Source organism: Dasypus novemcinctus, chromosome 18 (genome assembly GCF_030445035.2).
Source record: "Dasypus novemcinctus isolate mDasNov1 chromosome 18, mDasNov1.1.hap2, whole genome shotgun sequence".
Taxonomy (NCBI): domain Eukaryota; kingdom Metazoa; phylum Chordata; class Mammalia; order Cingulata; family Dasypodidae; genus Dasypus; species Dasypus novemcinctus.
In genome coordinates this window covers 77,931,298-77,949,574 of record NC_080690.1, presented here as the reverse complement: position 1 = coordinate 77,949,574, position 18,277 = coordinate 77,931,298, and the positions used below count along the sequence as shown (strand labels likewise).

Here is an 18,277-nt window from a genome sequence, read left to right as displayed (position 1 = left end):
GCCACCCAGCGCGAAAGAAAGTGCAGCCTGCCCAGGAATGGCGCTGCCCACATGGAGAGCTGACACAACAAGAGGACGCAACAAAAAGAGACACAGATTCCAGGTGCCACTGACAAGAACACAAGCAGACACAGAAGAACACACAGCGACTGGACACAGAGAAGAGACAACAGGATGCGGGGAGAGAAATAATAAATCTTTTTTTAAAATTTTAAAAAATAAATGCTTAAACATGCGAAGGTCAAATAAATCATGTCTGGCCATACATTCGAGTCCTCTCCTTTGGATTTTAAAAAAAGAGACCCTACACACACACAAACTACCTATAGTAAGATTCAAAATAGGCAACCCTGAACAATGTATTTTATGGATAGAATTATAGTTTGTGAAACTATAGAGAAAAACAGGGGAATTTATTTATTCAAAATTCAGGTTGGTGGTTGGTTACCCCTAAGAGGTGGGAGTCAGGGAAGGGTGGGGGGCTCCGTTTTCTCTCCCGGCTCAGGCCTTGCCATCTCCTGCAAAAGTAAAGTCCCCCATTGGGCCAAGGGCCGTTCCCCCAGGCCCGAGCCCACCCAGCTCTCAGGGCTTCCCCCAGCTGGCTGGAAAAAACATCGCTGAAGGCTCTTTTCCTAGTACTTATCGCAGTTCATAATTACACATTCATTAGTATGATGATGTGATCAATATCCTTCGCCTTCCCCAGACTGCCAGTTCCTTGAGGGCCCCTTTGACTCCCTCCCCACTGTATGCCGGGCTCAGTGCCGCTCAGTAAATAATAATAACAGCTATGACTTCTGGCACACAGCTTGTGCCAGAGAATCTTCCAGGACCTTTACACGAATTCTTACCTCATTTACTCCTTGCAGTGACCCTACAAGGTAATCGGTATAGGTACTATTACGAGCCACCGTTAGAGGTGAAAAAGCTTATTAAATGTTGGAGGCAAGTTTCCAAGTCAGAATGTCTGTCTCTACAGCCCACGCGCTCAGCCACTTCCCAACACTTAGCCTGCGTGTTGAATGAAGTAATGCAATCCTCCTCTCTCCCATGTGTCACTTTGGCTAGGATATGGTATCCAGTTGGCTCAAGCACCAGTCTGCATGGTAATGTGAAGTATTTCAAAATGGGGTTTGCATCTATAATCAGCAGATTGCATCTACAATCAACATAGGCGGTTACCCTCAGCAACATGGGGGAGACTCCTCATCCAATCAATTGCAGGTCTTAAAAGCCAGAATGGAGGATTCCAGAGAACAGAAGGATTCAGTATCAACTTCAGCACTGGCTCTTGCCACAATTTCCAGCCAGCCAGCTTCTCCTGGGAAATTCAGCCTAAAGACTTCAGCATCACCTTTACGTTTTATGAGCAAATTCCTTATAATCCGTCTTTTCATAAATGATGATAGATATGGGCATGGATATGGATATGGACATGGAAATTGATATGGAAATGGAAAAATGATAGAGGATAGATATAGATATATGTAGATATAGATAAAGATGATGTAGATATAGATAGACAGATATATAGATATAGATACAGGTACAGAGATAGAGATAGAGATAGAAATAGAGAGATAGAGATATCCGTTGGTTCTATTTCTCGGGAGCGCCCTGCACTAATACACCTTGATAGCCTGCCCACCAGGCTGAGAAGGAGCTCAGGGCGAAACGGAATGCAGACAACGTGCTCTGCCGAAGAACACACCCGCTGAACACCACCGACTCTGAGACTTAGGGTGCAATCTCAACTAAACAAGAAAGAGTCACCCTACATTTCCTTGATGACATTATTTCCTCATGAGGAAGACTCTTTCAACCCTGGAATGATTTATAATTAGATTTAGAAATGTTTAAGAGACTTGAACTCAGAGTATTAACATATTTGTGTTTGCACATCTACCCGGATTTGAATCGTACATTTTCCGCACAATAGCTGTGTGGCTTTGAGAAACTCACTTAACTTCTCTGGTCCTCCACGTTTCCATCAGTCAAAGGGACCTATTAATGGCGTCAGCAGCTTGGCGGCGCTGTGGCGCTTCGCCCAGCACCTGGCACGCAGGTGTGCAAGTAGGTGTAGCCCAGCCTTCCCTTTTTGTCCAAAGGACTCACAGGCCCAAGGCCAGGTCCTCATTGGCTGTGGGTGGTTATTCCGGCTCAGTGTCTGTGTTTCTGAGCTGCTGAGTTTTCCACACTCTCGCCTGCCGCTTTCCACGCGTGCGTTGACTTCGGAACTGGCAGCGGCAGACCCCGGAACCCCCAGTCACGTCACAAACGGACTCCAAATCAAGGCTTTCCGTTCCCAAACCTTTAATCCCGAGTCAGGCCGCGGCAGGTCCGGCCCAGGGATTCTCCTCCGTCCCACCACCCCAGCCAGCCCGAGGGGCAGGGTCGTCCTGAGACGGAGGTCCCCCCGCGAATCAGTCCAGATGTGGGACGTGAAGGCCCATCTCCCCCCAAGACCCCGGGCCTCACCCCCACCCGGTACCCCATCGGGTCCCCAACGGCCTTCCTCGGGGACCCTCGTTTGCAAAAAAAAAAAAGAAAAGAAAACCCTCTCTCCGCCCCCACCCTCAAGCTACCTAAACTCAGCCCGTTGAGAAAAAAGTATTTACAGGAGGGACAAGATGGGGGAACAAGAGGCCCGTTTGTGGAAACACAGTGGGCCCCAGGGCAGGGAGGACAGTTTCTCTAGGAGACTGGCCCAAGGCTTTCGAGGGGCCGTGGAGGAGGGGCCGGAGCCCCTAGGAGCCCCGGGGGCCCTGCCTGGGACACAGCGTCCCCCAGGGCCGGGCAGGCAGGGCGAGCAGGAGAAAGCAGCCCCCGGCCAGCAGCAGGACCAGGCCGGCCGCCAGGCCGCAGGCCAGAGACCACGAGTACTCGTAGGCCAGGGCGGGCGCGCGGGGCGCAGCGCTGGCGCTCTCCAGGAGGGCGCTCACGGAAAGCCGGAACACCGCCAGGCTCCCCAGCAGCAGCAGGCCTGTGGGGAGACAGCACTGCGGTCAGGCCCTGGCAACCCCGCACCCAGGACACCCAACGCCCGCTCCTGAACAAGAAGGCTGGAGAACCCCCGACACCCATTCATTCCTCCAACGAGCACTTGCTGAACACCCGCCAGGGAGCAGGCACTGTTCTGGAAGCTGGAGATAAAGAAGGAGCACGACAAAGGCCTTCTCCTCCTGGAGAAGGGGACAGATGGTTCACCAGGGGCTGTGACTGTCAGATGCCTACAGGGACGATGAGAAAGTCGAAATAAATGAAGCAGGAGACTTCAGAGGAACGGCAACAAAGGGTGGCCAACACCCAGTTTCAGTCGATTGTGGACCTTTGGAAATGGGGCCTCATGTTGCCAGATCGTCTGATTATTTTTTTCAAGAAAAGTCAGAATTATTATAATTATTATTATTTTCATGGGAATGCGCTCGAACCTTAAATATTGGTGCAGAGAAGTCTTTAAACACTGCCCACCAAACAAAGGGCATCTCTTGGCCATCACTGGTCTTTGGGCTGACAAGTTGCGACTTCCAAAGTAAGCAAATAAGGGGGCAAGATCATTTCAAGCGGATGTTGCATGCTAGGAAGGAAATAAAACAGGGCGATGGGAAGGAGAGTGAAGTCCCATGGTAGAGCAGGGGCTTTGGGTGGTGTCATCAGGAAAAACCACTTGAGCTGAGACCTGAAGGGTAAAAAATGAAACAAAACGTATCCCAAGCAAAAGCAACATGATAGCTGATGCAAAGGCCCTGAGGTAGAATTAAGCAGGTGGTGGCTGATGGAAAAGAAGAAGTGGGCAGGGGCCAGGTCGTGCTGGGCCATCTGATGGTCAATTCTGAGTCAAAGATTCTGACTGTCTCCCATCTCAGACCCGGGAGTCTGGCCCCAGCCTCAATCCCTGACCCTTTTCCTCCCTGCACCTCAGTTCCTCCATGGTTCTGTGCGTGTTTTCCCCTTAAAGTTTTCCTTTTGGGAAGCGGACGTGGCTCAACTGATAGAGCATCCACCTACCATATGGAGGGTCCAAGGGTTCAATCCCCAGGGCCTCCTGACCCGTGTGGTGAGCTGGCCCGCACGCAATGCTGCCGTGTGCAAGGAGTGCCGTGCCACGCAGAGGTGTTCCCCTCGTAGGGGTGCTTCATGCTTAAGAAGTGCACCCCACATGGAGAGCTGCCCCATGTGAAAAAAGCCCAGGAGTGGTGCTGCACACAGGGAGAGCTGACACAGGAAGGTGATGCAGCAAAAAAACCCCAGCAGTTTCCCAGTGAAGAACACACAGCGAATGGACACAGAGAGCAGACAACAGGGGGGAAGGGGAGAGAAATAAATAAATCTTTAAAAAATTTTTTTTTCCTTTTACCATAGTAACATGTATACAACTCTAACTTTCCCATTTTAATTAGTGGCTTGGAGAATGCAGCCTAGAGTCTGTGCACTGCAGTTCAATGGCCTTTATATGACCTTTTCCTGGCCCTGTGCAGCTGAGTCTCGGGGTCTGGGGGTGGAAAAGGAGCTAGGAAACGGGGAAAGCACCAGCCAGTGCCCTTCTTTCATGCTCCAATTCCTGCATCCTTTCCTTCATTCCACAGATGTGTGTCGAGTGCTTATTATAAATAAGACTAGCAAAGCCCTGGAGCTCCTGGAGCTTCATCCCAGCAGGGAAGACAGACAAGAGTCAGGTAAATGCATAAATATTTCACTGCGGGGAGTGATCAGTTCTAGGGAGAAAAATAAGTCAGCCTAAGGGCACAGCGGGTTCAACGAGGCGGTCAACGCCAGCCTTGGTGAGGAGGCGAGAGCTGACCAGAGACTCAAACAACACGGGGGAGGGAGACGTGTGAAGATCTGGTGGGAGAAGGTTCCAGGCTGAGGGGACAATGGTCCAGAGGCTCGGGGGAGGGAATGTGCTCAGGGCACCTAAGCAACGACAAAGAGACCAGCAGGGCCAGAGCAGAGGGAGCAGGTGCCGGCGATGACGTCACAGAGGTCGCGGGGGGTCAGGCTGTGGGCGGCCTTGGGGCCACTTAGTCTAGTGGCCGGAAGTTATCGGTGGCTTTGGGTGGGGAAGGAACCATAACCTGATTTATGGTTTAACAATATCCCTCTGTAACTGTAAGCTTTTACCCCAAAATAAATACCCTTTATAAAAGCCAAAACAACAACAAAACAAAACAATATCCCCCTGCATGGATGAAACTTGAAAGCATCATGTTGAGTGAAACAAGCCAGATGCAGGAGGTCAAATATTGTATGATTCCCCTCACATGAAATGTCTAGAACAAGCAAATTCCTGGAGAAAAAGTAGCTGGGGAAAGGGGGAGAAAGGGGCATTATTGCTTAATAGGTACAGAGTTTCTGTTTAGTGTCATGAAACAGTCTTGACAATGGATGGTGGTGATAGTAGCACAACATCATGAATGTAATTAATAACCACTGAAGTGTACACTTAAAAGTGGTCTAAATGGGAAATTTTGGATATATATATGTTATCTCAATTTAAATATATATATACATATATTTCTGACTCCTTTATGGAGAAAGGACTTGAGAAGAATAAGAGTAGAAGTTAGGTGTCTAAAGAAATTATTGAGGGAAGCAGATGTGGCTCAAGTGATTGGGCTCTTGCCTACCATGTGGGCAGTCCCAGGTTTGATTCCTGGGGCCTCCTGGTGAAGGCGAGGTGGCCCTTGCAGCAAGCAGGCCCGAGTGGAGAGCTAGCGTACCAAGATGATGCAACCAAAAAGAGACACAGAGGAGCGACAATAAGAGACGGAGCAGATCAGGGAGCTGAGGTGGCTTGAGAGAATGAGCACCTCTCTCCCACTCTGGAAGGATTCGGGATTGGTTCCCAGTGCCGCCTAAGAGAAGACAAGCAGACACAGAAGAACACACAGCAAATGGACAGAGAGAGCAGACAACGGGCGTGGGAGGATAAGTAGATAAATGAATCTTAAAAAAAGAAAGAAAGAAATTATCAGGAAGCAGCTGTGGCTCAAGCAGTTGAGCTCCCACCTACTACATGGGAGATCCTGGGTTCAGTTCCCGGTGTCTCCTAAAGAGGAGGAGCAAGACAGTGAACTGACATGATGGGCAGGCACGATGACATGATGCAACAAGAGACACAAGGAAGAAAACATATGGGAGGAACCACGAAGCAGGGACGGGGGTGGCTCAAGCGATGAGGCACCTCCCTCCCACATCAGAGGTCCTGGGTTCAGTTTCCGGGGCCTCCTAGAAAAAGAGACGAACTGACACAGCAAGTGCAAACAACGAGGGGGTTGTTTGCAAATAAATAAAAAAATTTATTTTTTAATGAAAATAAAAGCAGTTACTTTAAGTTTAAAAAAAAAAGAAAGTATTTATCCTGGGGATTATGGTGGTGGTGAAAATGGAGGGAAGTTGGATTCAAAATATACTTTGGAGTTAGTGACAAAGGAATTTGCTGATGGATTGGATGTGAGCTGTGAAAAAGAAAAGAGAAGGATCAAGGATGACTTCTAGATTTTTGGACTAAGCCCGGGTCTGCAAACCACAGCCACATTTACAGCCAGATAGTAAATATTTTCTGCTTTATGGGTTTTCCACTCTGTCACTACTCAGTGCTGCCACTAGAGTTCGAAAGCAGCCATTGACCATACATGAATGAATGGGTGTGGTTGTTGCTCCAATAAAACTTGATTTATGGGCACTGAATTCTGAATTTCATAACATCTTCACATGTCACAAAGTATTGTTCTTTTGATTTTTTGTCGACCACGGTTTGGCGGATTGGCTGGTCTGGACACACTAGCTCTGTGCTAAGAATCTAACCAACTGCTTTCACTGTCATCTCTTCCATAGGGACTTAGAAGTGCGTGTTGTTATGATCCCCACTTTACAGGTGGGAAATCGAAGCCTAGAGAAGTGGCGCTTGGGTTTGACTATTCTCTTAGCCACTTCACTATACCTCCTTCCTGAGCAAACTTGACTTCCCCTGAGCGTCCTAAAGGCCCCTGCCCTCCCGTCCAGCCTCCTCTTGAGCTCCTCTTCTCATGCTCCAGAAGACGACTTGCTTCAGGTCTTTAAATGCGTCGCACTCTCTCGGGCCTGACGTCCTTTATGATGCTGGGAATGTCCTTCCCTGCTCCTGCCTTATGCATCCTCGTCCTTCACGTCTCTACTTGGTCTACATGTCCTTAGTCTACATGTCCACTGACCGCAGCTTCCAAAGTCTACATCAGATCTCCTTGTTAAATATTCTCCTCACCTTTATTGTATAGCATTTATCACTGCTGGTAATTATCACTATATATTGATTGATATGAGTAATTGTGTATTTGCCTGGTTTCTACCTCCCCACTTAGACTATAAATTCTTGAGGGCAGGAAACTTACCTGTATCATATCTCTAAAACATAAGATAGCACCTGACATGTGTTTTATGGACAGAAACAGTGTAATCTGATTGTATCTCTTAACCTAGGGAGACCTCAGAAGCCCCTAATACTCAATATAACCATAGTAACTACAGCATCAGAAACTTCCCCTCACTTTCATTCAGTTTCACTGTTTGCAAAACATTGTAACACCCAATACTTCCCCAACACACTTTTAAATCCACAACTTCATGGCACCCATAGGATACACAGAGCTTACTAACACCACCACCACCAAATTCCTACCAAGCCACTAGAACAAAGATCACATTGATTAATCATATTCATTAATCAATCTCCGGTGACAACCAGCACAGCATCTAGCACTACTAAACATTAATATTATGGAATATATCTAATATTCTATTATTAGCATTGTTCCACTTCTAATATTGCAATATAAAGAATGCTTGTTGGATGGATGGATAGATGGGTAGATGGATGGATGGATGAATGGGTGCGTGGATGGATGGATGGGTGGGTGGGTGGATGGATGCATGATGGGTGGATGGAAAGAAGGAAAGAGGAAACAGATGAATGGATACATGGATGGATGGATGCAGGAAGGGAGGGGGGAATTAATGCATTATGGAAAGATAAATGGATGGTTAGAATAGGATACTTGATAAGTGGATACCTGGGTGAGTGACTTCATGAATAGGAGATTTAAGCCCAGAAATAGAAAATGGTTTTCCCAAGATCACACAGCTCTTATGGACTTAGGACTCCAACCCAGATCTTTGATTCTGGGTCAATCTTCTGGACCACTTATTTTTTGCACCAATACCTAACTCAATTTCCATGCTCTAGTCACATTGCCTTTCCAGACTTCAGATCCACCAAACTCTTTCCAGCTTGGCTACACATACTTTAACACCTTAAATGTCAATGCTTCAGAGAGGTCCACTCTACCTCCCTACTTTTCATTGTACACTCTCATAGAATTCTAATTTTCCTTCATAGCATTCATTGGAGTTTATAATTGTGGGATTATTTGCCTTATTTCTCTATCCTCAACCAGATAATAATCTCCATGAGGGCAGCTTCCTGTGTGTATGTATTTGTGCATATGTTTATATGAATGAATGAAAAAATGAATAAAAGGAAAAGAGATATCTAAATTTTTTCTTTAGGCAGATCTTTAAGATGACAAAACAATTTTAAGAATGTGATCTTTATTGTTTTCCACTCATGTGTGCTCTTAAACACTCATTATAACTCTCTGGCTTCATCTTGCACCAGGCATTGATCTCATTCATAAATCAAGACCACCGTGTACAACTATGAAAGCTGTGCCCTGCTTTATGCTCTGAACTTCACTCTGTTCCTCAATTTTGCCAAGTCTTCCACCACCACCACCACCTCCACCTCCACTACCACTTCCACCACCACCTCCACCACCACCATCTTCACCACCACACCACCACCTCCACCACCTCCACCTCCACCACCATCTTCACCACCACACCACCACCTCCACCACCTCCATCTCCACCATTACTACCACCACCACCTCCACCATCATCTCCACTTCCACTACCATCTCTACCACCATCTCCACCACCACCACCCCCACCTCCACCACCACTACCACTGCCACCACCTGCACCACCCCAACTTCTACCTCCACTACCACCACCATCTCCACTTCCACTACCATCTCCACCACCATCTTCACCACCACCACCACTGCCATCACCTCCACCACCACTACCACCGCCACCACCTCCACCACCGCCATCTCCACCTCCACCACCTCCTCCACCACCTCTATCTCCACCACCATCTCCACCACCACTACCACAACCACCTCTACCTCCACCACCACAACCACCTCCACCTCTACCACCTCCACTTCCACCACCATCTCCACCACCTCCACCATCTCCACCACCATTACCACACTACCACTTCCACATTATCAATGCCACTGCCACCATCACCAATGCCACAACACACCACCACCTCCACCATACCACCACCATCTCCACCGCCACCGCCACCGCCACCACCTCCACCTCCACCACTGCCACTACCACCACCATCACCACCACCACCACCATCACCACCACCGCCATCACCACCACCATCACTGCCACCTCCACCACCATCACCACTAAATACCACCATCACCACAGCATCATATGTCACCTGGATAATTCCTATTCATCTTTCAGTTATCAGCTTAAATGTCAGTTTCTCCAGGAGTTTCTCTGACAAGACCCTCTATCACCAAATGGATCCTTAATGTGTCTTGTAACTCTCATCATAATTATAGTTGAACTATCACATGTGTAATTATTGGTTACTATCACTGCCAGAATCTAGGCTCTATGAGGGCAGATACAATGTCTTCTTAATTACTCTTGTATCTCCTGTCCTTAGCACAGTACTGGAACATAGTAGATGCTCAATAAATATCAATAAGTGAAGAATAGAAATGAAACTTACACAATTACTGGCTTTTCTATCCACCTTAGAAAACATTTAATCCAACAAGGAAACCAAAATCTAGTGAACAAAAGGTACCTGTCCAAGATCAGTAGTTGATTCTGGGCACAACTAGGCTAGAACCCACACCACCTGACTCCCAATTAAACATTCATCCTATTAGTCCATGCTCTGATCCTGCAAAAACCGTACAATAATATGGCTCCCAAAATGTGGGGATGGGGTGCAATGTAAAGAAGACCTAGTTTCAAGTCTCATGTCTATCATCATTGGCTGGGTGACCATGGGTAATTCCTCTGACTTCTCTGAGCCTCAATTTTCTTTTTTATAAAGTGTAGGATAATAATCCCCACCCAGCAGAGCTGTTGTGAGGATTAGAGTTAGATGTACAACAAATTAAAGTTATTATTATTGAGGACTATACTTCACAGGATGCAGCATTTTCTTTGGATCCCCAGTTTCCCTGGGGACTCCAGATCCAAATCTAAAAGACAGTCTGGAGACCCTCTAATTGCCAGCCAACAACTGGGCTTGGCACTCTTTCTTCTTTGAGCCTACTAAAGCCCATGCGCTCGCCCCACCTCCCAGCATGCAACAGTGCTTAGAGACTCCACTTCCCAGCATACAGCAGTGCTTTGAAACCTCTATTCCCAGCATGCAACAGCTTGGAGACTCTACTTCCCAGCATGCAACAGTGCTCGCAGATCCCACCTTCCAGCATGCAATGTCCTCAGCCTCCAGGCTCTCTCAACTCTCACCTGAGAGGCCAAAGCAGATGGCTCCAACTCGGAGCAGGAACTCTGCACCTTTGCTGAGCACCATAATGATACTGAGGCACCCCAGGGCCATCACTGTCAGGCTCAGCATGGCTATTACCGCAGCTGCCAGATTCACCTCTGTTGGGGAGGAGAGGGCGTATACAGAGAACATGGGAATGAGGAGGAGTCCCTGTTAGGAGCCAGGAAGATGGAGGAGTCAAGACTAAAGAAAAGAATTTTCGAGTACCAGTCTGGCATTTTATTTATACTGTTGAAGGAACTAAGACTCAGAGAGGGTCACCGAGCAAAAAGAGGACAGAGCCAGGACTAGAAGGGAAATGTGAGCTACCAATTTTTACTTATGACCTGGTCACCATTGGTTTACAAGTGAGGGAACATAGGCAATAAGACATGTGGGAGACAATAGTGGAAATTAGTGTTTTATAGTGGAATGATCCAAGTTGGGAACTTCCCCAGTCACTTTCTAGCTAGAAGATTCTGGTAAAGTCACTGAACCTCTCTGAACCTCAGCTTCCTCCACAGGAAAATCAGGATTGAATTCTCTATCTGACTAGGCTATGATGAGGATTAGAAATCACTGTGTATAAGTGCCCAGCACATAGTAGGTGTTTCATAAATATGTGCAAAGCTGTTTTGCCGTCCCAGAGGAGTGCAGTGACTTGCCCAAGCTCACCCAGAAGAAAGCCAAGAAAGAAAGAATTGGAGAGAGTAAGGAGCCACCATTCATTAAGGGCCTACTGTGTGCCAGACAACTCACAGTATGTTTGAGCTTCATCATCTTATTAAATCTTTACAAAGACCAGAGACGATTGATGACATAACCACAATTCCTTCATCCATGGGGAGACTGAAGCTCTGGGGTGCTGGCGAGGCTGAGATCAGAGTAGAGAGGGCAATGAATTCAGAGCTGCATTGTGCTATACGGCAGCCTCTGGTCATGTATGGCTTTTTACATTTAAGTTGGTTCAGATTAAACAAAATATAGCATTCATATTCTCAGCCACAGCAGTCATATTTCAAGGGCTCAGTCACCACATGTGACCAGTGGCTGCCATATCGAACAGTGCAGACAATAGGACATTTCTATCCTTGTAGAAAGTTCTATAAGATGGCACTGCATTAGAGTCCAAATTACTTGGGTTTGATTCCTTTCTCTGCTCTTGCCACGTCTGGGGAAAATTATAGCCATTTCTGAACATCTGTTTTCTCATCTGGAAGATTAAGGTAAAGTCCCAGCCCTGCAGGGATGCTCAAGGACTGAGCTCCTGCCATGAAGCTCAAATGCCATGGCTGGCATGTGGTAGGTGCACTTTCATGAGTTGTTTGAGCACTACCCACAGAGAGGAGCTGTGACTTGCCCAAAGCTACACACTGCAAGTGGGAGAGGCTGAGCCAGGGGCAGGTGGACAAGGCACAGAGGTTTGGAGGGCCACACCCCTACTGCTACTCTACCGCCACCACCCCCCAAAATGGGACCTCCCAAAGGTATGGAAGCTGAGCCCATCCTGGGTCAAAGTAGAGGAAAAGACAAGGCTATCAACAACTCCTCTAGCATGGCCAGCAGATCACCACCCCTCCACACAGTTCTCACCTTTCTTTGTGGTTCTCTGAAAGATGCGTGCATTCTCCCCCGTAGTGAAGAATTTAAAATAGGTGCAGTTTGCTTCTGTGGGAGCAGGAGAGAGAAAGAGAAGGGGAGTGATGGCACCAAGGTCCCTTGCATAAGCTTGAGGTTGGACGCTTACATAGCACACTAAACATATGGCATCAGTGTCCCTGATACTACACACAGAGGAGAAAAATGATGCTCAGAGAAGGAAAAGTCGCTGATTCTGCAGGATCCAGGATTCCAGCCTTGAAAGGGCCATTGACCTCTCCGGGCCTCTCATTCTTCACCTGTCAAAAGAGACAATCTCTTTCCTGACTCCTCATATGGGTTTGCTGAAGGTCAAGTGGAATAAACACATTATTCAACAAAAGACAGCAAGAAAGAGGTAACAAGGCTAACAGACTCAGGCAAGAGATCTCTTATGTATAAAACCAGTAAACAGTTCATATCTAGGAAACGCAAGAAACTCCTGCAGATCAGCAAGAAAAGATAGGTAACCCAATGGAAAGAACAGGCAAAAGATACGAGTAGTCAATTCATTGAAGAGGAAACCTGAATGACTTACAAGTGCATAAAGAGATGCTCCAGCTCACCAGAGAGCCGAGAAATGCAACTTAAATCAGCAGGGGGATCCCACTTCTGATCAATTAGATTGGCAAATATTAAAAGTGTAATATCAAGCATTGGGAAGATGAGAGGAAGCAGCTGGGAGTGGAAATTGGTCCCGTCTTTCTTCGTTTATGAGATGAAGTATGTTTATATCCTATGACCCAACAATTTCACTTATGAGTATAAATCTAGAAAAGAAAAATACATGCAGGAATATAGATGGGGATATCCATTGTAGCATCATTTATAGTAACTACCCAGGTGTCCATGTCTAGGGGAATAGACACATAAATGTGATGTTTCTTCTATGGAAATCTCTGCAGCACACACAGAAACTAGAAAAACAAAAAGCCACACGGAGAGGTCTGAGAAGCACAGTGTTGAGAAAAAAATTCAAAACAGACAAAATCTCTAGCATAAAATAACTCATGTAAATAAAAACATATACATATATATAAAGTAACACTATATATTTTCCAGGTTAAAATATAGATCCACAACCTGTATCAGACACATGGAAGAGATTAGTTAGGAAAGAATGAAAAAAAGGAATAATAATATAAAATAAAGCAGAAGCTGATAATGATTTTACAGCATAAACTGAGGAGGATAATTAACTCAACTTGGTGTCCTTGAAACCCAAGAGACCTCAGACTAAAAGAGGGGCACAAAAAGCACTTTGTAAACTGCCTTTTGGAGCCAGAACTCCCTCAGAGTCTATCTAGTCTTACCTGTCCTCTCCTTTATTCTGAAGATGAGGAAACTGAGGCATGGAAAGTGAGGAGAGAGGTCAAGGATGCCAGGGGTAAAGGACACACAAGAGGAACCAGGCAGCCTGGGAAACTGGAGAAGAAGGTCTAAGTGGAGGTACAAAGGAGCCGTGGGCACGGTGTGGAAGGAGAAGGGCACAAGACATCTGATACAGAGCTGTGGAAGATGTGAGTCCTCACCCCGCAAGAGCAAGCGGTAAAGGATGCTTCTGCTGGCAGAGCAAGGTATGAGGATGCTAGTTGTAACAGTCAGTGGGGAAACAAGGTCTACAGCAAACACGGTCGACAGCTGTGAGAGAAACATGACGTGCCATCTAAAGAGTGAGCTGGTGCAGAGCATTTGTCTGGGACAATGAAGAGACTCGGGCACACCATTGTGGCTACCAACCATTTGGGATACCCTGTCTCTGACCCCAAAGGATATGGCATATCCCATTTGCAAAGGCGTGGGCTTGGGCCACCCTTTTGCAACTGAGGGAGACACGGGATGTCCTTTGTTGGGCCGTGGGAAGTGTGGGGTACATCTCTGAGACAGTGAAGGCTGTGAGATGTCCTCCAAGTGCTAGAGTTTATGGGATGGTGGCTATAGTCCTGTAAGGAAGTTGAAGTCCTTTCTGACAAATAAAGGGGACAGCAAGAGGTGAGATGGATTTCCTCTTGCGCCACGAGGTGGGGCAGGACTCCCCTTCCAGGGCCGTGAGGACCTTTGGGACATGTTTATACACAGATGCAGTACAAGTTGAGTCAATTAAAATTTCTTGATCCTCATTTTTTTTTTCTCTTCTGCAGCATGAGAGTAATAATAACACTGCCTAGTCATAGGGTTGCTATGAGAATCAGCAATATGTGCAAAGTACTTAGAACAGAGCTTGACACTCTATATGCATCTGCTATTTTTGTTGCCAGGACGTTCCACTCTGCCAAAGTTTGGGAACATCCTGCTTGAGACCCTGAGGGGCGAGAGATGGTCCATCTGCAGAAGTGATGAGTTTAAGATGTCAATCTAGACGCCAGATGGTTGTCTCAGACAGGGAGGGCTGCCTGGAGCCCCACTTCGCTGTCAAGGGAGTGGGACATCCAATTTTGGACTCCAAGAATGTAAGCTGTCTCCTCCGGAGAAGTGAAGGACGAGAGGAAGCCTAGCCCAGGGCGGGTAGGAGAAGCTCTTCAGGGATGCCGAGATTGTAGGGCACTGAGTAGAGCGTGTGGTGACCTCATGTGGGTGGCCCAGCATGTGACATTCTGAATGGTCCCCTGAGTGGGGTCCAGTATTTCCTTGGGTCAGGAGAGGTCCCCAGGAGATTTGGAGCGTCCCCGTGGTATAAGTAAAAGGTATAGCATGTCCTGTCGGGGGGACAGCGGTATGGGGTAGCTCTCTGATGTAGCTCAGGGTGGCAGAGCCACCACGGGGATGTCTGGAGAGAAAGGGTGAAAGGATGGCATGCCTGTCTGGGCATTCACAGGTGAGAGGGGCAGGAAGGGAAGGACATTTCCCAGGAGGCACGATGTCTGCCCTGTGATGCGGGGAGGTGTCTGGGGAGAGCTTCGTTTGGGGGGATTGGTGGGCGGGAACTCTGGGTGAACGGCATGGACATCTGCCTCTCCAGGCCCGCAGTGCGGTTGCCTGCGGCGTGGGAGGAGCTAGCGGACACAGGAGCCCAGGCTTCTCAGGGGCACAGGTGGTCTGTGGGCATGAGCACAGGGGCTACAGGCAGGGCTGGCGGCACAGGCTGGGCTGGGGGGGGCACAGACTGGACAGGGAAACACAAGCTGGACAGGGGGCACAGGCTGGGCTAGGGGACACAGGCTGGACAGGGGGGCACAGGCTGGGATGGGGGACACAGGTCGGACAGGGGGGCACAGGCTGGACAGGGGAACACAGGTTGGGCAGGGGGCACAGGTTGGGATGGGGGACACAGGTTGGACAGGGGGACACAGGCTGGGATGGGGGACATAGGCTGGGCAGGGGGCACAGGCTGGACAGGGGGACACAGGCTGGACAGGGGGGCACAGGCTGGACAGGGGGCTCAGGCTGGACAGGGGGACATAGGCTGGGCAGGGGGCACAGGCTGGTCTCAGGGGCACCAGCTGGGCTGGGGGCACAGGCTGGGTTGGGGGACACAGGTTGGACAGGGGGGCACAGGCTGGACAGGGGGACATAGGCTGGGCAGGGGGACATAGGCTGGGCAGGGGGGCACAGGCTGGGCTGGGGGACACAGGTTGGACAGGGGGGCACAGGCTGGACAGGGGGACATAGGCTGGGCAGGGGGACATAGGCTGGACAGGGGGCACAGGCTGGACAGGGGGACATAGGCTGGGATGGGGAACACAGGTTGGACGAGGGGCACAGGCTGGGCTGGGGGACATAGGCTGGGCAGGGGGGCACAGGCTGGGCTGGTGGACATAGGCTGGGCAGGGGGGCACAGGCTGGTCTAAGGGGCACAGGCTGGTCTAAGGGGCACAAGCTAGTCTAAGGGGCACCGGCTGGGCTGGGGGCACAGGCTGGGTTGGGGGACACAGCCTGGTCTAAGGGGCGCAGGCTGGAATGGGGTATAGGTTGAGCTGGTGTACAGGCTGGACTGGGGGGCTCGGGCTCATCTAAGGAGCAAGGCTGGAATCGGGGTTCAGGCTGGGCTGGGGAACACAGGCTGGACTGCAGCACAGGCTGACCTGGGAAGAGGCCCTTTCTGGGGGTACATTCTCCGTGGGCTCAGGCTCTCTCTGGGGGCACAGCTCTCTCAGGCACGGGCCTGGCTCGCTGCCCGCGGCCCCCCAGGCCCCGCCTCGCAGCGCTCACCTCCGGGCAGCTCCGCGGGGCCGCAGGTCTCCCTGCCCGCCGGCACGTCCGCCTGCCACAGCCGCTTGGTGCACATCTTCCACAGCCCCAGGTGGGCGGCGTCGCACACGGCGCTGCCGTTGGCCTTGTAGGTGTTGAGCTCCACCCAGAACTCGGTGCCCACGGCCAGCACGGCCAGCGTGCCGCCCACGGCCGCCAGCAGCAGCAGCAGCTTCATCTTGCCCTCGCGCTCCGGCGACAGCCGCGGGCTCTGCTGCCCGTGGGCCCTCCGCCGGCCCGGCCCCCGCCACCCGTCCTCCTCTTGCAAGAAGAAGTTGGGCCACATCATCATCTTTATGGCCCGGGGGGGACTCCGGGCGGGACGAGGGGGACAGCGCGAAAAGGGGGCCTGCAGCCTTGGGAGGGGATGAGGGGCCTCAGGTCCCACCGGAATATGAAAGAGGAAGAGTTACAGGGGAGGTGCTGGGGTCCCCCAAACGGGGGAGTTGAAGTCACCTCTGGGGCTTGGAAGAGAGATTTAAAAAAAAAAAAAAAAAAAGACCCCCCTGCTGGGGGCCCTCTGAGGCTCAGAGAAAAGGATGGGGTACCCACAGGATCTCAGCAAAGGAGATAGGCTCCCCCAGGCTCAGACACAGAGCCTGGGTGCCCAGGAGGGGCCCTGGGGGCTTTGGGAGAAGGAGAACCCGCTGCTCTGGGTCCCCACCGGTCATTCATAGAAGGGCTGAGTTTGGGGTACACAGGAAGGGGCGCTCAGTATGAGAGGGGACTCGACCTGGGTTCTTTCAGGCTCAGTCTGGAGGACGGAGACCTGGAGTCCCCAGGAGAGCTCAGGAAGGGGGTTGGGGATCGTGGGAGAACAGCAGAGCCCGGCTGGGGTTCAGAGAGGAGGGTTGGGGTGCGCGGCGACCCACTGGGGCGGGGTGTCCCCCGCCATCAGGGGAGAGATCAAGGCCCCACTGGGCTGAGCAAGGAGACTGGTGGCTGACACAAATGCAGCCCAGGAGGGGGTGGGGGCGGTGCTGAGGTACTCCCCCAGGGCTCAGGGCGCAGGAAATGGGGACATAGTACTCCCGGGGTTCAAGGCACAACCGAAACCCGAAGGCGCGCTGGTCCCTTGGGGATCAGTCCGTGCCCCCTCCCCCCGGCTCCCAGGGCCTGCCCGGCCGGGACGGCGCCAGGCTCAGCTCCAGGCCGGGCCCCCCCGTCGGGCCTCCCACCCCTGGCTCCCGGGCAGGGGCCCCTCTCGCTCTCCTGCCTCCGCGTGGCGCCGACCCCAGCTCCGCGACGCCTCCGACCCGCCGGGCTCTGCACGCCACCGGCTCCTCGGCCCGCGGGACCCGCCGCGCGGCTCGCTCCCAGCCTCGCCCCTGCCACCCACCCCCTTGACCCTCCCCGGCTATTTCGGGCTCGACCCGTAAATAACACCCGCACCTGTCGCCTGGCGCCTGTTGCCATAGGGATTCCGGGTATTTTAAGGGGACGAGGGCGGGAGCTGGGGCGGGGGGGGGAGGGAGGCCACAAGGGGAGGAGGGACTGAGGGCGGGGTCCTAAAGGGTCGAGGGCTGGGGCTGGCGGTCCGGACTGGAGAGTCTCCGAGGTGCGGGGAGGGGCGGGCCAGGGAACTTGGATTTCTGGTCTTGAGGAGGCGGCCTGGGAAGCTGAGCTGCGGGGTTCAGAGGCAAGAGGGGGCTGGGGGTGAGGCGAGCTGGACTCCAGGGTCTCTGAGGGATGGAAGGGTTGAAGTCCGAGTCTTGGGTCCCTGAAGGAAACGAGACCTGAGGACCTGGACACCTGAGCACTGCGGCAAGGGTCTGGGGCCCCAGCATCCTGGTCTCAGCAAGAGGGGGCTGA

At 50.7% G+C, this 18,277-nt stretch overlaps 2 protein-coding genes across 2 annotated transcripts in view; one reads left to right on the top strand and one right to left on the bottom strand.

The window, feature by feature from the left end:
* The window catches only part of VSTM1 (V-set and transmembrane domain containing 1), a 39,861-nt gene extending 38,120 nt beyond the window's left edge, over positions 1–1,741 (top strand). Inside the window, exon 10 of the mRNA XM_071209011.1 lies at positions 1,652–1,741. Coding sequence (XP_071065112.1) covers positions 1,652–1,741 — 90 coding nt within the window. The remainder of the gene's footprint in view (positions 1–1,651) is intronic.
* On the bottom strand, positions 1,291–17,695 carry CACNG6 (calcium voltage-gated channel auxiliary subunit gamma 6). Its single transcript, XM_058280782.1, has 4 exons — positions 16,427–17,695; positions 12,233–12,307; positions 10,621–10,758; positions 1,291–2,983 (listed from the first exon to the last, which is right to left on the bottom strand). The coding sequence occupies exons 1-4, from the start codon at positions 16,755–16,757 to the stop codon at positions 2,748–2,750; spliced, it is 780 nt and encodes a 259-aa protein (XP_058136765.1). The 5' UTR covers positions 16,758–17,695; the 3' UTR covers positions 1,291–2,747.
* Between the last annotated feature and the right edge of the window lie 582 nt (positions 17,696–18,277).

Excerpts from the sequence above, each read along its gene's own strand:
- CACNG6 (XM_058280782.1), bottom strand. The coding sequence starts at position 16,757 with ATGATGATGTGGCCCAACTTCTTCTTGCAAGAGGAGGACGGGTGGCGG. Across the intron at positions 12,308-16,426 it reads CCCCGCGGAGCTGCCCGGAG|AAGCAAACTGCACCTATTTT; the intron begins GTGAGCGCTGCG and ends CTGCTCCCACAG. Across the intron at positions 2,984-10,620 it reads CATCTGCTTTGGCCTCTCAG|GCCTGCTGCTGCTGGGGAGC; the intron begins GTGAGAGTTGAG and ends GTCTCCCCACAG.